Source organism: Drosophila rhopaloa, unplaced genomic scaffold (genome assembly GCF_018152115.1).
Source record: "Drosophila rhopaloa isolate 14029-0021.01 unplaced genomic scaffold, ASM1815211v1 contig_178, whole genome shotgun sequence".
NCBI lineage: Eukaryota > Metazoa > Arthropoda > Insecta > Diptera > Drosophilidae > Drosophila > Drosophila rhopaloa.
Window position 1 is genome coordinate 196755 of NW_025335059.1, and position 25517 is coordinate 222271.

The 25517-nt window shown below is 44.3% G+C and overlaps 8 protein-coding genes across 19 annotated transcripts; 3 read left to right on the forward strand and 5 right to left on the reverse strand.

Annotated features, from left to right (window-relative positions):
- Positions 1-397: 397 nt before the first annotated feature.
- LOC108047848 (phenoloxidase-activating factor 3) lies at positions 398-1389 on the forward strand. Its single transcript, XM_017128210.2, has 2 exons — positions 398-476; positions 534-1389. The coding sequence occupies exons 1-2, from the start codon at positions 437-439 to the stop codon at positions 1277-1279; spliced, it is 786 nt and encodes a 261-aa protein (XP_016983699.2). The 5' UTR covers positions 398-436; the 3' UTR covers positions 1280-1389.
- Positions 1390-3471: 2082 nt separating this feature from the next.
- On the forward strand, positions 3472-5237 carry LOC108047866 (cyclin-dependent kinase 2). The gene is made up of 7 exons (XM_017128268.1): positions 3472-3712; positions 3994-4189; positions 4245-4355; positions 4409-4570; positions 4625-4822; positions 4878-5077; positions 5158-5237. The coding sequence occupies exons 1-6, from the start codon at positions 3585-3587 to the stop codon at positions 5025-5027; spliced, it is 945 nt and encodes a 314-aa protein (XP_016983757.1). The 5' UTR covers positions 3472-3584; the 3' UTR covers positions 5028-5077; positions 5158-5237.
- On the reverse strand, positions 5187-6589 carry LOC108047865. The gene is made up of 2 exons (XM_017128267.2): positions 6347-6589; positions 5187-6235 (listed from the first exon to the last, which is right to left on the reverse strand). The coding sequence occupies exons 1-2, from the start codon at positions 6466-6468 to the stop codon at positions 5266-5268; spliced, it is 1092 nt and encodes a 363-aa protein (XP_016983756.2). The 5' UTR covers positions 6469-6589; the 3' UTR covers positions 5187-5265.
- LOC108047863 (putative thiamine transporter SLC35F3) lies at positions 5359-25337 on the forward strand. Of its 12 annotated transcripts, none has more exons than XR_001769457.2 (11): positions 7853-8068; positions 16211-16760; positions 17056-17464; positions 17529-17707; positions 18991-19119; positions 19202-19391; positions 19474-19563; positions 19941-20070; positions 22045-22074; positions 23197-23938; positions 24103-24629. XR_001769457.2 is itself a non-coding variant. In XM_017128266.2 (11 exons), exons 2-11 carry the CDS (start codon positions 16257-16259, stop codon positions 25142-25144), a joined length of 2244 nt encoding a protein of 747 aa, XP_016983755.1. In that variant the 5' UTR covers positions 7853-8068; positions 16211-16256; the 3' UTR covers positions 25145-25337. The 12 variants fall into 12 exon arrangements, 10 of the variants coding, with proteins under 10 accessions (XP_016983748.1, XP_016983755.1, XP_016983746.1 ...); XR_001769458.2 differs by having other exon boundaries at positions 23197-23445; positions 23651-24629; XM_017128266.2 differs by lacking the exons at positions 23197-23938; positions 24103-24629 and adding exons at positions 20418-20487; positions 24632-25337.
- LOC108047868 (CLIP domain-containing serine protease 2) lies at positions 10580-11579 on the reverse strand. The gene is given in 3 exon segments (XM_017128270.2): positions 10580-10757; positions 10759-11312; positions 11376-11579. Coding segments are annotated over 3 exon segments (879 nt in total). The 5' UTR covers positions 11554-11579; the 3' UTR covers positions 10580-10610.
- On the reverse strand, positions 11815-13021 carry LOC108047869 (phenoloxidase-activating factor 3). Its single transcript, XM_017128271.2, has 3 exons — positions 12890-13021; positions 12710-12826; positions 11815-12563 (listed from the first exon to the last, which is right to left on the reverse strand). The coding sequence occupies exons 1-3, from the start codon at positions 12945-12947 to the stop codon at positions 11878-11880; spliced, it is 861 nt and encodes a 286-aa protein (XP_016983760.1). The 5' UTR covers positions 12948-13021; the 3' UTR covers positions 11815-11877.
- LOC108047867 (CLIP domain-containing serine protease B9-like) lies at positions 13711-14802 on the reverse strand. The gene is made up of 2 exons (XM_017128269.2): positions 14489-14802; positions 13711-14435 (listed from the first exon to the last, which is right to left on the reverse strand). Exons 1-2 carry the CDS (start codon positions 14670-14672, stop codon positions 13738-13740), a joined length of 882 nt encoding a protein of 293 aa, XP_016983758.2. The 5' UTR covers positions 14673-14802; the 3' UTR covers positions 13711-13737.
- LOC108047871 (proteasome subunit alpha type-7-1) lies at positions 17924-18791 on the reverse strand. Its single transcript, XM_017128272.2, has one exon. The coding sequence runs from the start codon at positions 18703-18705 to the stop codon at positions 17956-17958; it is 750 nt and encodes a 249-aa protein (XP_016983761.1). The 5' UTR covers positions 18706-18791; the 3' UTR covers positions 17924-17955.
- Positions 25338-25517: the final 180 nt, after the last annotated feature.

Below are 25517 nucleotides of genomic sequence, written 5' to 3' on the forward strand. Positions count from 1 at the left end.
GATAACTGGATTTCACGTGTTCACAGTTTGTTGGCTTATTGATTACATGTCAGTGCTACTAAAATAATAATTTCCCTCTTTTCACATTTTACATTCAAATTTAAAAATAAGTAATGTTTAATTTATAGCAGTCCATTAGAGGCCCCTCTAATCTAATTTGAGTTTCGGTGGTAGGTGATAAGATTCAATACACAAATTGAAAACAATTAATTTATCTAGTAAATAGTTTACTGAACAGAGCAATTGTTGTTGTATCTATAGTAAGCATGTAGCAATAAAAAATGATTTTGTTAAGAAATACTATTGCACGTCTTACTTGGCGGTCACTGGTTAATAACTGGATTGACAAGTCAACTCGATCTACATTTGCTAGGCTTATAAAAGCCCGATCAGAATGATGATATCATAGTTTAACCGCAATCTTTCAATCACCAGGATGTGGGCTCAGACTTTCCTGATTTTACTGGGGACTTTGGGTAGGTGAAAATATATGTGTAAAGTTTTAATTAAAAAATTGTATGTTTAAAATATAGCAATCCAAGCCGCCTCAGTTGGCCAAGAATGTGGACGATTCAATGAAGAGCAGTTCAAGAGCAACAACATAATTACGGAGAAGGAAGAGCATCCGTGGGTTGCACGGATCGAGCATACGGATATCGATGGGGAAGAAAGACTGCTCTGCACCAGCATCCTTATAGATGCCCGACATTTGCTGACAGCCGCCCACTGTGTCGATTCCGACACTCCGATTACTGGTGTCGTTTTCGGCGACTCGGACTCGAACAGTGCAAGGCGTGTTGAATCGATCACCATCCATCCAGACTACTCAACTGGCAAACCCGAAAAAGACTTGTCCATAATCGGGCTACTCGATGAAGTGAAATTCTCAGAATTTGTTCAACCCGTTTGCTTGCCTTCAGCGGAGGATCCAAAGAGTAAGGCCCCCAATTCAGATCTTATTGTTGCGGGATTCGAAGGACCGGGACCTCCATTAACTGGGCATACCAGATTGGATGAGCGCATAAAAATGGCCTTTAATAGAACAGACAGCAATGAGTGTCACAAGCTGCAACCGCGTTTCCCAGCCGAGCTGATCTGTGGCCAGGCCGAGAGAAAAGCCCTTTCCGGATCTGCTTTGGTAGAGCCTTCTGGGACTCCCCGGAAGTTCCATCTAATTGGAATGTCGGTGGTGGGTTTTGGCTCGCCCACAGGGTTTTTCCACGGTTTCCTAAACATTCGATCCCACCTAGATTGGATCCAGCAGACCATCTCTAAGTGAAGAAGAGTTCTCAACTTTTCTCATTAGTGATAAGATTTTCAATTTTTGGTCACCAGGCTGTGACTTTTGACAGGTTGATTTATAAATAAAGAAGCAAATTCGTACGCCAAGTTTGTGGTTATTCATTTGGCCGCACTTAGTTGCTGCTGGTTCTGCTAATAAATTGAAAACGCTTTCAGGTTGTTTGCACAAAGTTGCCAGTGCCTGACCCAAACCCAAATGCATAAATCACGCGAAGCCCCAAAACACAGTTGGGGTCCTTGCTATTGGGTTGTCGCCTGCACGAAATTTAATTCCCACCCACCGCATCCTTCACCTTTTGGCCCCCGCAACTTTGGCCATTAGACAACCACCCACTTGGCCTTCTGTTTTGGGGAAATGCAGTTTTTCGACACTTTCCTGGCGCCAAAAAGCGTAAGTACATATCAACTTGGAATAATTTATGTTTGGCTGGGGGGCCAAACTACTCGCCTTCATCGCCTCCCCCAGTTCAGTGCAACCGGAAACCTTATCGAATGGAGGACATGGAGTATTGAAATGTGCGGGTAGCTGGGTTCATAAATTCATTCAAATCAAATACCGAGTGCCTCGATTACGAGATTTATACTGCCAGTGAATCATGTCTAATTGTCGCCCAAGCATGAGTACTGATCGCAGTAGCTAAGGGATTCAGTGAAGTCATCAACAGGCAAATAAGCAGATGGGTTGCGCATACGCCCCGTGCCCCGAAATGATTAATGTGCCATAAAATGCGCGCGCCAAAAACATTCACAGCTAACATTCCCTAACACGCGAAATCCGCACGCAAAACAAACGCAGAAGCGAAGCGAAATTAAAATACACATTTTTATGGCACTTTTTTATTGCAACACGTAAAGCACAAATTGAGACAAGATGGAGTGGAAGCCAATTGGGTGTGGCTGCTACAAGCAATTACAATTTTAAATGCAACGCACATAAAATGCACGGAATGTCTTTTTAAACGATAACGAGCTGCAATTACAGGGCAAATCTCTCACCCTACAATTAACTTAGTTGTTATCCGACTTTGCGGATGTACGGAATGCCCAACGGAATGCAAAGCAAAATGATTATATCCAGGTTGGTCGCTGTTTTCGTCGCATTATCGTCATTGTCTCTGGGAAGGAAGAATCACATTAATGTTTCCCTGACCCCAGACTGACTTCTTGATTTACAGACTCCATTTTGGTCAGCAGTCATATTTGGGAGTGTCCGAATGTGAAGCCAGTGATTGAAGCGGATAACCAGGAGAAATTCAGTAAGGAAAGGCATAGAGTCCACCGGATATTTATTCATTTGGAATTATTGCTGCCAGCGAAATTTCCAAGATTTTAAGCTTACTCACTACGAGGTTTGTGCGTACATTCATCAGGAAAAAGAGTTATTGAATGGCGCTGCTCTGTTGGGGGTAAAAGCGGTAAATGGATCTGAGGCCTGGCAGCTAATAGGAATTTCACGCTAATTTCCCCGTACAGAAAGTGGATTGGAAACCTTCTTAGTTTATAACTACGAAAATCGATATTACGACTTTTTTAGTGATCGGTCTGCGGTAATGAGGGCCGTCACCCCACATTTGGTGGATTACTCGGTGTGCCAGGAGCAGTGCAAGCAAATATCGACGCATCGAATTTGCGGCTACGTTCTGGGAACGCTACTGCAGCCGGGTGCCATCCTGGCAGGAGTTCGCCTTGTGGGAGCGGAACCTCTTCGGACATCTCCTTTCCAGATTCGATTGCCTGGTTTCGGGAGCAGATCCTTTCACGTACATCGTACCCTACACATATTGAATAAAGAAGCGCATCAATTATATTTAATATGGTGCTAAAAATATAAATTCGTCCTACATTAAAAACACCCCCTTCAACTATTCTCATATTAAAATAGAGAAAATACATTAGAGTAATAATTTACCTCAATATATAATTTACAATATGAAAGGCTTTTCGAAAAGGGTTTCATCTCAATTTAATTATGTTTTACTGTTTTTATTGAGATTTTTCAAATAATTTTCAACGAGTCAAGATTTATTTTGCTTAAATTATTTTTAAGAGTAAACAACAATTTAAAAATAACGGATGACCAAACCCTTTTAGCAGTGCTGCCACATTGCTCGATTAATCGATAGGCAGTGACATAACGATAAATGACCAGCATTGAGGAACTATCGGGTGTTGTGTGTGGTTAGCATCACTGAAGAAGAAGAATTTCCCTCCAAAATAGTTAGTTTATTTGGAAAAGATTGATAATAGAATTTGTTTACCAACTGAATGAGCGAACCAACTCAATGAGCACCATTCTAGACAACTTTCAACGCGCCGAGAAAATCGGCGAGGGCACCTATGGGATAGTTTACAAGGCGCGGAGCAACGCCACCGGCCAGGATGTGGCGCTCAAGAAGATCCGGCTCGAAGGGTGTGTAGTCCGGATGTCAGGATGGGGATATCCATTTCTCTGGCTTTCATTACCTTTACAGCATATACAATAATATGTGTATACTGGCGTCCTGGGCGAATGTCCTTCGCCTGCACCCCGAAGCCCGGATTCTGTGGAGGCTGCGCTGCTTCTTTTCTCAAATTCCGTAGCACCACATGATTCGGCTTCGTGGTGCAGGACAGCATCGGCTTCCAAAGCCACCATTACACACAATACCTCCATTTATTGCTCCTGTTTAACACCATTATCCCAACTTCCAGTGAAACGGAGGGCGTTCCTTCGACGGCCATTCGAGAGATCTCCCTGCTAAAGAACCTGAAGCACAAGAATGTGGTTCAACTATTCGATGTGGTCATCTCCGGCAACAATCTGTACATGATATTCGAGTACCTGAACATGGATCTAAAAAAACTGATGGACAAGAAGAAGGATGTTTTCACGCCTCAGTTGATTAAGGTACATTGATCCCTGTTGTCATCTGTGGAATATTGCATTTATACCTTCTTTTCAGAGCTATATGCATCAGATATTAGATGCTCTTGGCTTTTGCCACACCAATCGTATTCTGCATCGCGATCTCAAGCCCCAAAATCTGCTCGTTGATACTGAAGGCAAAATAAAGGTGAGATTATGGCGATTACCAACTATGTTATGTACTAATAACTTCATTTTTAGTTGGCTGACTTTGGACTGGCTCGAGCCTTCAATGTGCCCATGAGAGCCTACACCCACGAAGTGGTCACCCTGTGGTACCGAGCTCCGGAGATTCTGCTGGGCACTAAGTTCTACTCCACAGGCGTGGACATCTGGAGTCTGGGCTGTATTTTCTCAGAGATGGTAGTGACTTTATGAACTATAAATAACTCCTATTGACTACAATTTACTTTATAGATCATGCGTCGCTCCTTGTTTCCCGGGGACAGCGAGATCGACCAACTTTATAGGATATTCCGCACGTTAAGCACCCCCGATGAAACCAAATGGCCTGGTGTGACGCAGCTTCCGGACTTTAAGGCCAAGTTCCCCAAGTGGGAGGCCACTAACATGCCACAGACCATAACCGATCACGAGGCCCATGAACTTATAATGGTGGGTGACCTAAAATCATATCCTTAGCTGTAATCTATAGTCTTTTACCTTTCAGTCCATGCTGTGCTATGATCCCAACCTGCGCATCTCTGCCAAGGACGCCCTACAACACGCCTACTTTCGCAATGTACAACATGTTGACCATGTAGCCCTGCCCGTGGATCCCAATGCAGGCAGCGCATCGCGGCTAACGAGGCTCGTCTGATCATGCACAATAGTCCCAGATCTAGCAAATTACTTGTGATCTCTAGTATAGTAAGTTAAATGTCTACCTCTCTATTTTTAAGGCGAAACTAGTGCAATTATATGATTCGGATATCTAACCTCTCTTGCAGCTGCCAGCTCCATTTCATGCATTTCCCACCCTCACTTGCATTTACCACATACGATAAATACACGATCATCCATACGTAAAGAGTTTATTCAAGATAGTTTAGTCCGGATTACCAGGCGCCCAGCCGGAAAAGGCGTCGTTGATAATGGCGTGGCGAAACTTTGGCGTCGGAATCATGTGCATCGGCTCCATCGCTTGCGAGCCTCTGGCGCTCCCGGGTGTGGAGATCGTCGCGCATGTACGTGCCCAGAGCATTGCGCATGCTCTCGGAGAGTGGTGAGTGGGTTTCGATATCGCCGTCGTCTTCATCGTTAATCGTTGCATCGCTCGGTGTGCTGCTGTCGTTTTCCTCAACCGTCTCTTCGTTCTTATTGGTCGACTCTGGCCTGCTCACTTCTGCTTTTGGGGGGGACTGGCTCTTGACCGACGAGACGGCCAGCGGGCGCAGCAGAGTCACCTTCCTGGGGCCGAGTCTCCTCAACACGGGCGACGCCGTCTCCGGTTCGCTATCGTTGTCTTCTGGCTCTCGCTGCTGCTGGCCATTAAAGCTGTAGAATCTGGCTTGGAAATCCTGCGGACTGAAGCGTTGCACTCCGTAGTAGTTGCCCGAGTTGGTATCGTAGAAGAACATGGGCTGTGCGGACGGCGGCGGCGGAGGAGGTGGCGCGTAGTAGTGATCATATGATCCGTAATCATCATCGTTCTCCTGCGAATCGTAGACGGGTCGGCGCTTCTGCTGCTTTCGGCGCTTTCGCTTGCGTTTGTTAGAACTCTGCGAGGCCACCGGTGTGGGCTCCTCTAGCTGCAGCTCCTGGTCATCATTGTAGGCCTCCAGGTAGACGGGTGACGTCTCAATGATGTTGGCACTGCCATCGTTAAAAAAGTTGGCCAGCGGGTTGGTCAGGTTGCGGAAACTGAATGCGGGCTGAACACTGCGCACGAAACTGTTCCAAACCCGAACCAAAGGTCTTTCGGTGGTTGATGTAGTATCTGCTTTGCCCAGACTGTGGACATTACGCCTTGTGTATCCACCTCGAGCACTCGGCAGAAGGACATATTCGACTGGATGATTTCTGGATCTAAAAATAAAAAAAAAACCTCGTTCAGCAGTTATTTTAGGACTCAAATTTAAACAATCTCCGTTGATTGCTATTAAGTTTTTCTGTCCCCAAAGAACAATGTTTCCTTACCCAATCTTAGCCTGCTTTTGCGGCAAGCGTTGCTCAGCTTGTAGAGCAGAAATACGGACTGCTTGCGAAGGACAACTCCATGCCACAAAGAGCAAAAATGCAGTACACCATAGCCATTGCATATTTAAATTATATGCCTTCCTTAGACTTATAATAAAAACTGTTGAATGCGTCCGTTGCCGTTCCCAGTCAAAGGGAAACTAAAACTCCTCCGATTCGCGACAGCAGTTGTCAACAACTCGATAGCTATGCCTTTGTCTTGTCGCCCAGAGCCATCTCATTAGAATAGTTTTTATTGGTCCAGCGAACGCTTAGAAAAAGACTTTGCCAAATTAATTTGTAATGGCTTTGTTCCAATCCCCAGTTTTTTCCCCAAAGTGGTTGTGTTGGTGGCCCTAACTCATGCCGACACTAACCCAATTCGGAGACCATCTCCATGTCTCCCGCGGGGCTTGTTGGCAGCTGCCAATCTGGCCCATACATATGCAAATGGATTTTTATAGATTACACAATTAATTCGCCATTCAAGGTGTTGTCTGTGACTAAAAAACTCGTTTGCTTGAGGGTTCTGATTTCGAAAATTATGCTAAGCTGCCTGGGATGCGTCGTCGGTTTGCGAAATGCTTTCTCCTGACGAATTTGTGTTTATTAGGGCTTCTCCTTATCAAGATTTTACGATCTAGGCAAACTTATTGGTTTATTAATGGGTGCATTTTCTTGGCAGCTTCGCTTTTTTATGGCATAACAATGCTGATGGTGATGAAAGCCCTAAATGGACGTATTAGATGGATTTGTCAGACCAATTTGGCAATATTTATTGCGAAAGAAATTGGATCATCCAAGACATTCAGTTGAGTTCTTTTCGTCAAAGATAAATCTTGGGAAAGAAGTGTCACACTTTCTAAAGACTTAAAAAGTAATATCTAGGCTAGTTTTTTTTTAGCAAAACTACTATTTGATTTTTTTTGTTTGCTTCGTGCAATTAGCAAAAAATAATCATAGAAATAGTAGCAGAAATATGCCAAGCTTTTATTTTATAAAATAAATCGAAGCTTAATTATTAGTTAAGGTTTAAGAAGTTACTACTTTACTACTAACGTCAAAAAATAAAATAATTTAGTGACCATGATAAAATGCACTTATCGATTTCCTGAATAAACATTCAATTCAAAAAAGGTTTTATTGACTTGCCAAAACTTATTTTGTGCCGGCAATCACGGCATGTAAAAATCCTTATCAGCCAACATCGCGAAACAATTTACTGAGTCCTTCGAACAGCTGAACGGAAAAGCAACGGAAAAAACAAAACAAAAAACCAAAAACCCCAATGAAAAGCGCAAAGAAAATTCCTAACAAGTGTTTTTCTTTGCCAAAAGAATGAGAGAGGAAAAGCGTGGCCCAGAGAGAGGGCTTTTGGCTGGGAGAGGCAGGAAAAGCTTCCACTTCGGCCACTGGCAAGGCAGCGCAGGAATCGGTTCAGTCTACTTTGAGATTCCTGGCCAGAAACGACACGATTTGCCAGGACGTCCGCGGCGGGTGCTCTAGAAAAGGATAGCTGGAGAAACGCCAGCAGCTAACGCCAGAATCGCTGCTGTCACAGTTTCCACCTAAGTCGAAGGAAAACAAGTCAAAAGGCTCGTTCAAGTGGCAGTTGCTTTTTTTTGGGCCAAGCCAACGGTTCGTTTCGTGTGTGCGCCTTTGTGAATGTGAGCCAGTGTATCTGTGAGTTGTGCCTGCTGCCTGCTGCCTGCGTGTGTATCTGTGTGTGCCTTCGTTTTGTGTATCCGTGCAGCGTTCCGTTTCCGAGCTGCTCCAAATTTGTAGCCAGCATATTTTTGCACATTTAATTGAATTAAGTAAAGGGCTCGAGCCACGGAGAACAGTGTCGCCAGTCCAGTCCGGTTGAGTTCCGTTCGGTCCGCTCGCTATCTTTATATAAGAGAAAAGAGCGCAAGAAGGCCAGAGAATTGCGTAAAGTTTGTGTGCCATGTGGCTGTGCCGTGGGAAAATGACATTAAGTGCTTAAGTAAATTATATAAAAACATTAAACGCCCCGTCGAGCATCCATAACTCGAGTCATTCAAGTCGACAGCTGTGCAGCCTGGAAAAACACATTTCCCCTTTTAGCCCTCCCCATTTTGTTGGTCAAGATAAACGGATTCGCCAGGCAATTTCCTTTGCGCTATTTTCTAGGCGAAATGGAAAAGTAGCAACCGCCTGAGGGGGCGGAGTGGGTGGTCGGGCTAGATTTTCGACTACTGTCAAGGTGTGCGCCGACCTCAAGGCCTAGTCACTAACCCTAAACCCAACCGCAGGCACACACGAACGTGCACAAGTTCCAGCCAACGAAAAGTTATCTTGGCGGGCGTTTTGTTTCCATTTTTAAAAGCGCGTTTCTACACTCTAAACACACAGCACAGAACTATGGATATTAAGTTTTAAAATATTCATATATATTTCCTTCCTTAAATAAACCCGAAACTAGTTTGGAGTTGTTAAAGGGACATAGGAAATTGTAAAACAATAATTGTCTGACCCATAACTAGGCTATTGGTAATTCATTAAGTCTGGTTTGTATATGATGAAAGATAATCTAACTATATATTACGTCGCACCTTTGGACACCCTATTACTTTCGGATTTCCAATTTGTTTCCGTGTGTCCCAGGTAACCTGCCGTTGAGCAGGTGTCTGTCGGCTACTGTTTTTGGCGTCACTTTCGTTTTCCCTCTCGCATTGCCCTCGCTCAAGTGCTGTGCTTGACCATAACCACTAAAAATGTCACATTGCGTATACGCCGCGTGGTGTCCTCGAACAAGGTGTGTGTTTGTACGCTTACTGTTGTTGGCTGTTTTTCGCCGTTGTTGTTGCTGTAAGCTCGTTTACTTTTGGCCAACAAACACCACCCACACAAAACTGCTCTCTCTCTCTCTCTGTCTCTTTTGGATTCTCTCGAGACAGCTTGCTTTCTCCTCTCTGTGGCGCACTTTCTCTTGTTCAGCTGTTTGTTTTGTTTTGAATCGCATTTCTGGTCGAACGGCGGGAGGAATGCGCTGTTTATCCCCCTGTCTGTCGTCGGTCCGGTCATCGTCATCTGGTCACGTTTTCCTGCCCATCCTCCTCAAGCTCTCCTCAAGGCGCACATGCCTGGCAATTTAAATTTTATTGTGATTTTTATTCTTGGCAAAAATAAACAGCAGGAGTCGTTTTTCTTAGCGCTGCTTTATAGAGCAATTTGGCGCCTAAAAGTATGCACCGCCATGCCGATAAAAGCGATGTGTCTACATTAGCTTGACGAGACCTCGGGGAAGAAGGGTGATGATAAAAGACGAAACTTACCAGCAATTTAATATTTAATCCTCCTGGTCTAGGACCTGCCTGCTTTATACATAAAGGAAGTCCGTCCAAAACATTAAAATAACTTTTCACGTGAAATAGCCCCATTTAGTGCACAGAGAAAAAGTATAAGCGAGTTCTTAAGCCTTAATCACACAATGCCTCATAAAATATAAACAGTCCCCGAATGATTTTAATAATATACATCCAAATGAAAAAAAAATTAAAAATTATTTCTTTATATTCAAACTCTGTTTATGTTTTTGCTACAAACAGCAAATCTGTTTGATGCTTAAATTCAGCTTATCCGAATCTATAGAATATGTCTTTTGTTTCTAACACACATCTGAAACTACATTTATATTCTATACAAATAATTTACATCTTAATATTGTTATCGTTTTTAAATACAACTTAAGAGAAGAATTTATTGAAAGTGAGGAAAAGAAATAATGATGACTTTTTGTGTGCCCATTTGTGTCTCTGTAAACGTTCAAAGCATTATTCAGTTTTTCTCTCTGGTTCCTTCGAAATCTACCAGTTAAGTCAATGTCTTGGCATTCGTCCAATGGCAAGGCAGCCCAAAACCTAACTCACCACCCACCCATTCAGCCCCCAGGGCTTCCGTTTCCGTTCTGCTGGGTATTTGCAACATTTTCGGCTGTCTCCTGTCGACTGCCAGACTTTTGTCCTCGCAGGAGGGGCGCGGGGAAAGCGATGAAATTTCCATATTCCTTGCATTAGCCAACTAGCGGCGTCTGCGCTGCGCTGAGTGACTGCTCATTAAAATGCTATAAGTGTAGGAACAATTTGCATGTTGCACGAGCTTCGAGCTGCGAACAACGAGTCTCGGGCTTGGAGCTGAATAATTAACACCCCGGCAAGACCTGTTGGCAGCTGGTATTTCTCTTACGTATTTTATTCAGCGCTCAGGAGCGTACAATCAGGGAATTGGAATTCTGGTAGATAAAGTCTAGGTAGTTCCGAATGGCCAGGAAGCTGGACATGATGCGGTTGTCCTCCCAGCGCCAGTCGATCATGAAGCCCACCAAGTAGAAATTCTGTGTGACCTGGCCCCTTCTTCTGCATTCCCACGAGCGGTGCGCCCAAGAAATAGGCCTCCGGTTTCATCTGGTAGCCACACACTGTATTGCTGCTGGTCACCAGCGCCTCGACTTTCGACTGGCAGAACGAACGGCTGAGCGTGTTCACCCAGGTCTTCAGCCTTAGATCCTCCTTGATGCGCAGACCAGCCACCAGGAACGTCTGGCCCACCAGCGTCTCGTTGACCAAGTGAGGAGGTGGCATGCAGATGGGCATCACGTTTGGATAGATCTTGGCGTCTCGCTGCAGGGTGAGCACGGCCAGGCTGTTCTTCAGCGTTCGCGAATCGTACTCCGGATGGATGGCCACCTCGGCCAGCTTGATCTCCTGCGCAGGACGCACACAATATCCTTCCTCATCGCAGACACGACCGCCAACGGGAGCACTCTTGTTGTAGACACCCAGGTGAACGGAGAAGGCCTGCGCCTCCCCGTTAAACTGAACAAAACAGTGGGCTGGAGCCAGAACAGTGCGCTTGGATATCAGCACGCCCAGACAGCCATTGTCTCGAATCTTGCCCTCGAACCCTATAAAATAATCAGTAGGGGAGTTTCGTATCGCATAATATCTAAGAGCACAAAGATACTTACCTTTGCCAAATACTATCCGGGCCAGCCACTGGTGCTCCGTGGGTGTGGCGAGGACGCTTTGTTTGAGCATCTGATCCTCGTCGAAGTAACCGCACTCCGTGTCCTGCAACTTGGCCGATTGCACTTCCGAGCCAATTAGGCCCAGAATCAGCGTGATAACTGCTATTCGCCCAAGCATTCCGAAGCGCAGCTCAAAGTCAACTGACTCAGAACAGGGAAAAATGAAAAGTCTCCGACTACTTTTAAGAATGCAATTATCCAGAAGCTTATGTTCAATAGGAGAGCTTAAATTTCCAAGTAACTCTTACAACTACCTGTTTTTTTACGTTGCTAATTAATGATCTATGAGAGATTGAAAACCCGTTTCCGATGCGAACCACTGGGCAGATCCCAGCACGATGCATCAGTAATTTCCCTGGCCCGAGAAAAAACATTTTACTTCCTCGTCTGTCGTCTTTATTAATATTATATTTTCCTACATAGTATTGACAAATCAAGTTGTTTATTTGGAATTATCCGCTATCCAGGAACGGGCGTTTCGCACGTTTTGGTAGACCTGAGTGGTAGCCCCTCCGGCATCCACATTGCGGACTAGCAAAGCCACCAGGTAGAAGCTGTGCGGCTTATCACCCTGCACATCGATGTCCATCAGTGCCGATCCCGGATAGAACTTGGTCCGCTTCACGGGATATCCGCACAGCTGGTTTTCGGGGAAAAAGACGCTGGAGGAGGTCAGCCGCTTGCACTTCGGCGTGGAGACCGTCATGGCGAGCCCCTTGCCCTTGTAGGTGGAGAAGTGGTTGAAGCCGGAATAGTGCAGGTTTCGGTTGGTCAGCGTCTCCGGCTCCGAGCTGCCCTGCAAGCAGATCGGTTGTATCCACTTGGTCCACTTGATTGGCTTTTCCAGCCGCAGGATGGCCAAGTCGTTGTCACCCGTGTCCCTGTCCGACTGTGGGTGCACCTTGATATCGATCACATTGTATAGAACAGGGCCAGGCACACAAAAGTCCCTTTCGTTGCAGACCAGCTCGTCATCGGGGGAGCTCGACTCGTCCCAAACGCCCAGCATTGCCACGGCATCGGTGTCTCCGGATCGGTTCTTGAACCGTTTCACACACGTGGCGGTGGTGAGGACGTGCAGCTCGTTAATGATGACAACGGAGCATGCCGTGTTGTCATATCTTTTGTCTGGTATAAACAAAATAAGGGTCAATAAGTAGGGATGGCTAAGGGATGGCTAATTAATATATTTACTTAAGTCTTCAAGGGTCAAATATTTTTTTGGATATTTATAAAAGCAATTATCCAAGGAATAAACCTAACTGTTGACTCACCACGACCCGCCAACAGGATTCCTATCCAGGGATTCTCGGAGGGCTCAGTCCTCTCCAGGATTGTGTATAAATACCTCTCCTCTAGACGACCGCATTGGAACTCTGCCACTGCCGAGGCTGTCAATTCAAACACCATGTTAACAGGCTTGTGGACATTTAAATAATAATATTTTTACTCACCACCCAGCCAGGCTACAATCAGAAGCAGAACAAGTTTTCCGCTTACAAGCACTTCCATGTCGATATGCTTCAAGTGCTCAGAGTTAACTAAACGTATTTCTCAGATTGAAATTCGGTCCGAGCTGAGTTGCATTGGCAAATCTACCGCTCTCTTCGACTGCTGTTTAAGTCACTGATTTCCAATCGATTTAGAAAAGGTTGATAGTACTCGGAATTTATAATTATTTATTTATACTTATTCCACTGCTGCCGTATCCCTTTAAATCGTCGGATATACATGTTCTTTAAAATAAATAATGCTAAGTTAGCCTTATCAGTATTATATAGGTAGCTATATAATTGAAGCTATTGGATTACTCAAGTCACACGTTGGTTATATTTAATTTCTTCTATAACACAACGTTTTTTCCTCTAAGCTTAGCTTTATAATATTTTCATCATATTCCGGATGGCAAATATGTATATTATGCACCATAGAAAACGTAATATGGGAAAATTTTAAATAACTAGCTGCAGAGACTTGTTTTCATAGCACAGACAAAGAAATTACGAGTTTTTAATTTATACTTCAAATACAATCTTTAAAAAATCGAGAGAGATCGAATATTTTCGAATATACAATACAATAAGATAACGATTTTTTGAGATTCATTGCAAACGATTTCAAAAATATGTTTTTTTATTTAATCGCAAATGGTTTTTGTAGCTGAGATTGCGACTGGACTAACAGGTCTATTCTGTTTTCTATAATTTTAGCCCCTTGTAAAAACCCAGAGCAACATTTAGTTTTACTCACGAAACAATCTCCGTTAAAGCACCAATTAGATTCAATTTAATTTATTTTTTGCTCAGTAGCGTACAATCAGAGAGTCGGAATTCTCGTAGATGAAGTCTAAGTAATTCCGGATGGCAAGAAAGCTGGACATGGTGCGGTCTGTGTCCTTGCGCCAGTCGATCAATAATCCGACCAGGTAGAAGTTCTGGGTGACTTGCTCCTTCGCCTGCATCCCGACCAGCGGTGCCCCAATGATAAACACATCTGAATTGGTCTGGTAGCCACACACAGTGGTGCTGCTGGTCAAGAGTGTGCCGAATTTTGATTGACAGAAGGATCGGCTGAGCGTATTCACCCAGGACATCTGCCTTAGATCCTGCCACTTGCGCAGACCAGCCACCAGAAACGTCTGCGCCACGAGCGTCTCGTTGGCCAAGTGAGGAGGTGGCATGCAGATGGGCATCACACTCTTATAGAGCTTCGCATCTTGCTCCAGGGTGAGCACGGCCAGGCTGTTCTTCAGCGTTCGCGAATCGTACTCCGGATGGATGGCCACCTCGGTCAGCCTGATCTCCTGGGCAGGACGCACACAAAAGCCATCCTGTTCGCAGATTAGTGTTCCCACAGCAGCGCTCTTGTTGTAGACACCCAGGTGAACGGAGAACGCCTGCGCCTCCCCGTTAAACTGAACAAAACAGTGGGCTGGAGCCAGAACAATGCGCTTGGATATCAGAACGCCCAGACAGTCGTCAGCATTGTCAATCTTGATCCCTGTAATAGCAAGTGTAGTTATTTCAGTATCTATGGAATGCCAGTAATCCTACCTTTGGTAAAAACGATGCGGGCTACCCACGGGTGCTCGGTGGGCCCGATAAAAGAGTCTTTCTCTAACAGATGTTCCTCGCTAAAGTAACCGCACTCCGTGCCCGCCAAATTTGCCCATGCAACATGCACTCTGGAGCCAATGAAGCCCAGAAGCAAGGTGAGAGCTGCGAACTGTCCAAGCATTCTGAAGCTCAGCTTAAAGTCAACTGACTAGAACACTGGGACCAATAAAAACAAGGTGTTTTTGACTCACTCGAATTAATTTATAAATTGAAAAGTTTCTGAATAATATTTACTTGCTCTCCGAATGGCAAGATATTAGATTTTACTCCCGACTAACACTTTCAACTACCTGTTTTCTACTATTCTACCCAATGCTCTGTGATTACATTACTGCGAAAGATAGAAAACCCGTTTCCATGACGATTTCTCGATATTTCCCATGGACCCACAAACACAACTTCCTCATTCGTATATTTTAACAACAATTTGTACAATCTGCCAACAGTTGAAAATCATTTGCTTACAGATTTTGATTTGTGGTAGTTTCCATGTAGATGTGAAATAACTTGAAGGTATTCGAAAATCAATAGATAATTTTTTCCAATCGCTAAAAATTATAGGCAATTATCAGGACCTTCATTATAAAGCCATTAGGCTCTTGAAATATCCCTTTGGACCCTCGGACATGCATTCGCTAAAGTCCGCCCACAACTAGGCTGAATAATTAATGTTTCAATTAGAATGCTATTATCGAAGGCAAACAGAAGCCGCCCAGGGGATGCGAAGGTGAAGGACACCGAAGGACATTGTAATTCATCCGGCCAAAGGGTTGGGGGGCTGGATTTAACACTCTAGTTAGAATGCTTACAAATTGCCCGGCCAGATCCGGTTGGCAGTTTATTGTCCACTCAACTTGACCTGCTTGAGCTGGGGCGTTCATAATTCGCATTGTTACGAGCCCAGCCCCTCGCCTTTGTGGCCATCCAATCAATGTGCTCCTAGTTGCTTCTGGACTTTAATGAACGGCCGGCTGGCAGGCAGGCTGGTTGGCCGTTCGGTCTTTCGGCGGTGCTCGTAAAACTTGGCTGCCCCGGCCTTGAGTCCGATGGCCTAGGCCAGTTTCCCCTCGTCGATGGCGGAGGCAATGGGAGGGAGCGGAGGGAGGGGAGGCCCATGCAAATTGCTCAGACCCTGGACGGACTGCGTGGGCTTTGGGTGCGCCTTTTGCTTGTAAAGGGTCGAGAAATGGCCTCCCATTTGCGTGTTCCTCAATCTTTAATCGCTGGGAGCACGTGAGAAGCCTGATTCCAGACGGCTTAGGCACTGCCACACCAATGGAAAATGGCCGCTCAAATCGAACTGAATCATTGATTAGTCCTCGGAGAGCGAGAGTTGTGCCTTACTTTAAAGTTGAAATGGAAAGCTGTTTGAATTTTTAGAATAAGTTTAAAAAATCTAAAGATTGAATGGAGTAAATTCATATTTTTATTTATTTAAAACTGTAATGATGCATGAAATGTTTAATAAGTTCATACTGAGAACTCATTTTTCAATCAATGGGAAACAAGGGACAATGTTTAATACCTCAACACGTTTGATAAGCATAAATTTTAAATGGATGGATTGTAAATGAAACTAAAATTAAAAGACCCAAATGTATGCATTAAGAGTCTCGATTCCTTTATCTTATCGCTATAATTATTCATTGGTTTTTCCAGGATCGGACCACTATGAGCGACCGAGGAGCCCGGTAATGATGATAGCATGACGCGTGACGGCGAAATTCCAGCCATTTTCAATCCGAAACGGGTGCGCACTCCTTCAGTGGTGGTCACCGGCGACTCTTCGACGAATGGCCCGTACAACAGCAGCAACACTGGCGGTGGCGGCGGACCGGGAGCCAGCAGCAGCGCAGCCGGAGTCGTGGGAGTCGTCATGGGAGCTCCTGGATCGTCTGCCCCAAATGGCAGCGGTAGCGGGGCAACAGGCAGCTGCGGCTTCAGCAACGTGCTCACCTCGAGCAACCCGCAAATAACCCACCAAGACTCGATCTCGTCGAGCCAACAGGACCCCAATGAGGTGATCATCATACCGGCGGACACCCCCACGAGCGCCTCCCACAATGCAGGGCACCACTTCGGCGGCGGCGACTCCGGCGACACGCAGATGGAGCAGCAGCAGGCCAATGGCCACGGGGAGGAGCCGGAGCTGCGTTTCCGAAAGCTGCAGGCCTGCAAGGAGTCATGCTGCTCTGAACTGGCCCGCAAGGTGAGACAAGTAGAACATACATTTCAAACCACCACACAACCCTTTTTTATCGCTACATGAACGCTATAGTTATTTAATAAATTTATAACTTTAAAGTTATCCCAAGAAATAATGTTTTTGGAAGGTTCACAATTGTAATTTAAATGATTAAAGTCACTAAAGTGTACTATGAAATTGATAATACCTAAGCTAAACTCTTAATTAAATTCAAAGAATCTTTCATCACATGCCAAATATCCAATTGATCTGCTTTTTCAGAAATGACTAATCTTTTAACGTTCATGTTGTTATGCAGATGTACTTTGGAGTGTGCGTGACCATCCTGATGACCGCCTCGTGGGTGGGAGCCACCCACTGCATTAAGTATATGTACAAGTACCGTGCTCCGTACGACGACTTGCTGAACGACGACCAGGACACGTCCTCGAGCCGTGCCGATTTGAGCACGGAGCTGGAGGACATACTGGCCATCAGCGACTCGTCGCTGCACCACGTCGAGGACGCCACCGAGATGTTCAACATACCACCGCGCCAGCCGGTCTACTTCAGTGCCCCCTTCTTCGCCGCCTGGTTCTTCACCAACTTCTCCCTGCTCTTCTTCCCCATCTACATCCTGGGTCTGGTCTCCACGCGCAAGTGCGAGAAGCTGAGCGATATCCTCGGCGACGTGATACGTGGATTCCGGGAGCGCGGCTTCACAGTGGGTGAGTTGGGATACTATCATTACACGTTGGATACCATATCACCTAACTGGCCATTCGCCCACAGGTCGCTTCCTCAATCGCTGCCTCTGCTTCTGCATTTTGTGGCTGGTCACCACCTACCTGTACACTCTCTCCCTGCACGTCCTCTACGCCACGGATGCGCTGGCCCTTTTTGCCACCAACGTGGCCTGCGTCTATCTTCTGTCCTGGGTGATCCTGCATGAGCAGTTCGTGGGTGTGAGAGTAAGTGCAATCTGTTGTCAAACAAAAATCTCAAGAAATTTTAATTGGCCCATACATTATACAAGCATATTTTATAAAACATTTTGTTAACTAAATTTGTATTGTAAATTTAACATATAATAAGGAAAGTACCTAAATCAAAAAGTTGCTAAGAATATAAAAGAATTAATTAAAAGTGAATGCCATCTGCAATAATAGCAGTAAAGACAGATTTGAAAATCAGTTCAAAACAAAAAAAACAACATCAGTTAATTTCTCGGTTTCTTTGAATTGAGCTCAACATACTTTTCCCTTTCGATGATTTTCACATATTCCGCAATGATTTTGCTGTCTAACAGATGCAGTGGCTCGTCCTTATGCATGATGGCCACCTCCAGGTGGTTTTGGCCCGACTGGGCGACTTCGAGGAGGGCTCGTATGGCCAGCTTGACGGCTCCGCGCTCGTTGCTGACCTCCTCCTCGCAGTAGGTCTTCTCAAAGAACTCGCGAACAGTATTTGCTGAACGGCCGGTGGCGTTCGCCTTGAACTCATAGAAAATACCAGACGGTTCGGTCTGGAAGAGATGTGCTGAGCCATTGGCATCGAAACCGCCGATAAGGCAGGATATCCCAAAGGGACGACGGCCATTGCTCTGCGTGTACTTCTGCTTCAGCTCGGCAATATATCTGGTAATGTACTCCAGGGTCACCGCATGCTCGAAGTTCAGACGATGACTCTGGCACTCAGTCTGAGCACGATTTACCAGGATGCGGGCGTCCGCCGTTAATCCCGCAAAGGCCATCACAACGTGGCGATCGAGCATGCTGATCTTGCGCACCGAGCGATCCTCCTGCAACTTGGCCACCGAGCTCTTCTCCACGCCCAGCACCACACAGTTGGCCCCGCGAACGCCGACTGCAGTCGAACCCTTTCGGACGGCTTCCTGGGCGTATTCCACCTGCAACAAATGCCCGTCCGGCGAGAAAATGGTCACAGCTCGATCATAGCGCGAGGACATATTTTGGATTATTTCAACAGAAGAGATATTAAAGAATATTGGATCGCTCGATATTCCTTTAAACTATTAAACAAGTGATTGTAAATGCCTGGGCAAATGTTTAAAACTTTTGGGTGACCTCTTTAAAAACCTCTTTCCAATTAGAGGCCACAATTCTAGTAGAATGCCCAAAGCCATAATTAGTGTTTTTGATAAAAGCTATTAAGAAAGAAATACAATTCTATAGCCATACAAATTGTCATAATCTTTTGCTTTAACCCCAGTTTAATCACCTATTTATTCCAGATCGTGGCCATCATCCTTTGCGACACGGGAATAGCGCTGCTCGCCTACATGGATGGAATCACGGAAAGCCGAACCCTGAGCGGCGTGGTCCTGGCCACTTTGGCCGGAGCAGGCTATGCCGTGTTTAGGGTGAGTACCCCGCAACCGATGTCCTGTTTTCCCGTTTCGTGTGCGGGCCATGTCGTGCTCATGTTGGCCTGTCGCTTTACAGGTTATGTTCCGCAAGGTGATGGGCGATCCGCCGGTGAGCCAAATCGCCTTCATATTCACCGCCCTCGGCTTTCTGAACGCCCTGCTGCTGTGGCCCGTGGTGCTGGGACTCTACCTGACTGGCACGGAAAGCCTGTCCTCGGAGAGCATACCCTGGAACCTGCTGTTCGCGGCGAGCCTCCTGCTACTCGGTAAGACCACCTTTCTCGACTCTACTCCGTCTGCAATTGTTGTGCTGTAAACTTTTATCGGTGTAATTAATTTTGATTGCAGTTTTCCACGTTCTGATGCAGTTCAGTGCCGCCGTTACGTACAACATGTTTGTGACATTGGGTCTGATTACCGCTGTGCCCGTTTCTGGTGGTATGTACACAGGCGAGCTCCTCAGCATGATTACCAGGGGTTAGGTGGGGTCCTGGGCTAGCCTCTTTTCGCTTCAAGGATTCCGTGACTATAAATTGTTTTAAATTGTAATATAAAAACCGGGCACTCATGTGAGGCACGTAAGACCGTTTGATCTTTGTAGTTAAAGGGGGCAATGCGACATAAATTTTTACAATTCTCTAACCAAGCTATGTTTAGTAAATGGAATGTTGCTTCTTAAGAACTTAATAATTAAAGTTTGAGTTTGAGTTTGAGTTTGATTAGACTGAAGAAATAAGATTTTTGGAACTTAAATTAGTTTAAAAAAAAATGTGAATAAATAATTTTTGAATTCCACATTATATTCAATATTCTAGCACTCGATGTCATACTGTACAGTGCGAACTTTGCGGGCATGAAGCTGGCCGGAGTCATTCTGATTGGCATCGGGTTTTTCCTCGTTATGTTCCCCGCTAACTGGCCAGACTATATAACGCGATTATTGCGGTAAGTGGGAAATATTTCTCGTATTTACTCATATTGCTAAGAATAATTGTTATGCAATTAATATGCTAATTTTCTTTGTCAGAGTAAAAGACTCGTGCGTGTTTGTTTCAAATATTTTACGGCTTTAGTTCATTTCGGTTGTATATTATTTTGGGTTCTTATTTCAAACTTATTATTTTATGTTGTTGCTACGCAGTGGCATTAATGACTAAAGCAAACGTTTAAATACATAAATCATCGAAGAAATTAAAATTTATACTCATGTTTGATTTTAATAAAACGCTGTTAATTTCCTGTATACTCACATAAACTATATATTTAATTTTATATAAACAAACATCTTGCAGAAAGAGCGTTCGTGCCATACTCCGCTACCAATGTTGTTGTGAATTAGCCGAAATTCGCTATGCTCATTCGGTAGGCCAAAAACACAAGCTAAGCCAAAAACCCAAAACCAAAAAACCCAAAAACAAAACCAAACCCTTGATTCAAGACACCATTAGATATAAATTAGAACCGTAGGCATCCTAAGATTTGTGTTTACAGAGAACGAACCTTCCAACTGAACTTTGACTTGATAATGCTAATGATAAGTAATTGAAACTTGGCAGATTTTTTACTGAATACAACAAGAAAAACTTCTATGCTATCTATAGGTATAAAAACACCCATCCCACAAGCAAACAACTACAACACTTTGGCTTCCAACTTTGCGCTCACCCTTGTTGAAAGAAATATCTAGACATGAGTATCTAAGTGTTTCTATATATACTTGCCTTTATGTACACCCAATTAACTATATACCGAAATATACCTCTACACACATTTTACGAACATATATCTATATATCGTTACCGTTAAATAAAGCCGTTTTATCAACACTAACTACTTCGGCTGTTGTGCAATTGGTTGACAATCTCATCTCGTTGTTGTTTTTAGAGTTTTCTTTTGGCGCTGCCGTTGCCATAAATGTACTTATACTTATTGTTGTTGATACTTTGGTTGATTTCGTTTCGTTTCGGCATATCAGCAACCCCCTTACCAACCCAACCATTTCGGATGCAGTGTTATAACCAGACCGATCTCAGTGCCAATCTTTTGTTTTGCCCATTTGTGTAAGATATATCCTTGTATTGGATCCTGGATGTTGGTTGCTGGTGCCGAGGTTCTATTATTGTAGTAGTTCCTACACCTGAACACTACACACCCACCCACACACTCTGAAACACACACACCCACCTCAACGTATGTAGTTTGAGTTTCGCTGGTGTTGCGAAAGTTTCCATTTTAAGATCCATGCAGAACTCCAAAAATATGGATGCTGGTGACTATGATGATGATACTGATAATGATTTGTTTGGCTGTTTGTTGTGTGACCTCTACTGAATGGCAGCTTATTGTAATTGGACTAAATCTGTTGATTTGGCCAGAACCTGTACGTGTAAATAAATTCGTTTTTTTTTTGTTTTTGTTCTTTATTTTTACTCAAACTGTCTGCACCTAGAGAGGAGAGCGCAAGTTTCCATAAATGTTTTGCAGATGTAAAGAAGCAGCATGAACAAACTTTCCAAAAATGGATCTAAGTCTTCCTCACCCTAATGCCCCAAGTTAATCCTTTTTTGCATTATCATTTATCATAACTTTATCAGGATGCCACTGGCCAGAGAGAAACCAAATAAAAACAAAACCCCGACCTTTAAAAACGATTAAATCCTAAATAATGATATACATTAAAATGCATTCAAATTGTTACTGATTGGCATGTTTGAACCGACCTTCATTTACTCTTCGTTTTCGTTTCGAATTGACAGTTTTTCATTTTCCAAACCGATCTAATCTTGAGTTACTCCTTTATTTCTGTGCGATCTGTCTGTCTATCTATAAATTCTTCAAGCTCTTCTCTATGCTATATACTCTATTTACTTCTTATATATATAAAAAACGTGTCGACATTTCTCAATTGTCTTTTTGCAGAAGCATCATAATGCTGGGTCACAATGCGAGGTGAGTTTCAAGATTAGGCTGAGCTGAGAATTGAATATGTTTCTTACAACCTAAGCATAAACAACACGGTGCCCGAAATCTGAATAAGGGTTTTTCGTTATTATACTCGTACGCCATATAGGAAAACCTCACTCTAAATACCCAGCCCATACCGAGACAAGCAATCTACAAACTTACTAATATATTTATCCAAATCCAACTGTAAGCGAAGTATGTTTTTTTCATTCGATTTCGTTTTAATCCTTAGAGAACTCTTGCCTAGACTTTTGATAATTCGGGTTTGATTTGGTTTCGTTTGGTTTGTGAGGGATTGCAACTGATTCTCTTTATCTTACCTCTCGCATCTTAGTTATGGTTTAAATATCCTTTTCGTAAGCTAATCCGAGTAACAGTATGATAGCCTTTGGTTAATAAGTACAGTACGACTGGGTAGTCTCAGTCCGGCAGATTTCGGTTAACTCTTCTTTTGGCCCAGTGCTAAGGTAAGTCGATCCGAGGGTCCTGCATTGCCCCACCGCCAGCTAAACTCACCTCACCTAAAGTGTATCGATCCGATGCCCAATGACAGACTCACCAAATCACCCAAAAAAAAACCACCCACCCACTCACTTTCGGAGCCACCGGAGTAGATGCAAAGATCATGATCTTCCGTTGAACAGTTTCTTGTATGATATTTTTTTGGAGGCATCTGAAATCGTGTGCTGGTTGTAAACGGTGCAGCAGCAGCCTTGCGGCATGTGTACGTGTCAAGGATACAAACCCCCTTCACACATATCATCTCAATGTGCGGCCGCTGCATCGTTTAGAACCAGCTAGGTAACTAGCAGTAGATACTCCTGATTTGTATATAGTAACACCGCTAATCTGTACTATTGCTTCTTTTTCTTCTTGTTTTTCTTCTTCACCTTTGCCACAACCTGCCTATCTCTCTTTCTCTCTCTCTCTCTCTGTTTCTCTGGACTATCTCCTGTTCTCGAACTGTGTTCTCTCTTTTTCTTCACACACAAACTACACCTACACACACACAACCGAACTGGACCTGGCCAAATTGAATGACTACCATTGCAAAAATACACCGTAAAAAACAATTAAACATGACCTCCACACATTTAAACCATGTAGCGGTAGGCCAGCGCTTTGTAAACGAGATGCTATAGTCACCGGACCGTCCACCAGATATGCGCAGCGGCACATCACGCGCACGCACCACATAAGCTAAGAGTTTCGGACGGGTCACTGAATTGTACAGAAAACAAAAACCAGAACAAGACAAGATATATTTTGTAAAAAGATTTTCCAAAAACAAAAAAAAATGAAACTAATACCCAAAGAAAAACTCTGAAACTCAATTGCACCACTTGCCAATCTGGGGTAAGTACGAAACTTGATTGATTTGCTAGCGATAAGTACTACAAGGTACAGTTGACACCCGTAGAAATAGTCCTTTATCAGGCATCACCTTAATTCTTATATTTTTATCTTTTTTTGAACATCCCTTCAAGTTATGCGTTCTCTTTGTCTCTTCCCTATCTGACTCTCCTTCTGTCTGGACTCTTTTTGGATTTTCAACTCACAGATCGCAGCATATATATGCTACCCATTACAAACACAATCGAAAGTATTACGCGGTCAAAACCGACAACATATGAATGTTGTTTGAGCCAATCGCATGAATGATAAACCAAACCGGCGTGTGGCTTCCGACTGTTTTTGCTTAGGCCCTCGGCCACTGCCACGCCCTCGCATCTCCCCCAAAAACCCAAAAAGTTTTTACAACTGTTATGCGACTGTTAAGAACACTTTTGTACCAAACTACGTTAAGTACCATTCAAGTTTCCAACTGGGAAACTAAAACGAACAAACGGTGAGAGCCCCTAAAAATGAATTTTTGATCAGCTCTTAGAATCACTAGCCTCACCCTCAATTCCCATGTACAGCTCACCAAATCAACACCAATTCATTAGATCAAAAAACTTTGAAAAGTATTTAAATCTTTTTTAAGTTATGTTTGCATTGTAATGTTTACAGCTTGCCTATGTTGTTGAGAAGTATCTTTACTAGTCAGGCTACTTATGAACTTTGGAGAGCACAGCTTAATGTAACTATTTGTGGCACCCGTAACTTGATCTACCCCGCTTAACCCCCAACACTCCTCACACCGACAACCACACACACAACACACACGATAAATTTGTATATAACACACACAAAACATCAGTAAAAAATCAGTAAAAAGTCTTAGCGCTTAGGCTATTGTATCTATGCACTGCAGACACGGTATCCCACCCGGAACCCAATTCCCGGGGAGTCCTGTCCCCTGCAGTGCCTAGCCCAAAATGATATAGTCTTGCAAGCGCTTACTCTATGTAAATGTGAGTGTATGTAGCGCCTTAGAGTTGAACACCTAAGAAATGCCTAGAAAGTAAATCAAACTAATGCCAAACAGAAGAGAACTTTAACCAGATAGCTAGCCCGGCTGATACTAACATGTGACACTTTGTCTTTACCACCCAAAAAAACACAAAAAAAAAAATATCTCCCCAAACACAAACTCTAGATGGGGTCGCGGCCCTCGGAGCGGTACTTCAACAGGTCAGCATCCCACCATTATCGACTATCGGACGGGATACATAAGGTCCCATCTTCGTTCACCCTCTGGCCGTGTGAGATGACTGATCTGTCGCCGACCACCACTGGGTTTCTACATGGCCATGGCGGCGCCAACGCACAGCATCACCAGCAACTTTTGCACCACCAACAGCAGCATCAGCAGACCCACCAGCAGCACCTCCAGCAGCAGTACCACCACCGGCAGCACTCGCTCCACCAGCAGCACCTGCAGCGCCAGCACTCGCACACCTCGCTGACCAAGATCCACCGTCAGAGCAGCAGCCACAGTGTCCACGGCGGTGCTGGGCGGGCGGTGGCCACCACCACCGGAGCCACCGGACGACTGTTTTCCTACTTCGGCAACGAGCAGGATCACGAGCGCAAGAAGTCGGAGACGTCCTTCTTCAACCTGGGCTTTCGAAGGAAGTCCACCGTGGTCTACTACGCTCCGTCGGATTGAGGCACTTGGGAGTCCTTGCTCAGGCATATCAAACAATGAAAGCAAGAGGATACAATCAGATTTATTAGTGGGTCAGATCGGTTACAGTTTTTGTGTCATTATATCATAATTATTGTCGTTGTTGTTGATGTAAAAGTTCAATCGGACCGCATGCAGTTACAATTTTGCTCAAATATAACACATTTAAAGGCTACAGTTACAGAATCAAATACACACCAGCACGGAGATTAGAGTCTCCTCAGCTCCAGTCAAGAGAATCCATGAGAATCCACCCCTGCCGCGCCTTGAATCTCAATCTCAGAGTACAGAAACCCAAGAAGGGAGCCCGCGAACCGAGCTCAAAAGTGCCCCGAAAGTTAACTATATACGGTTA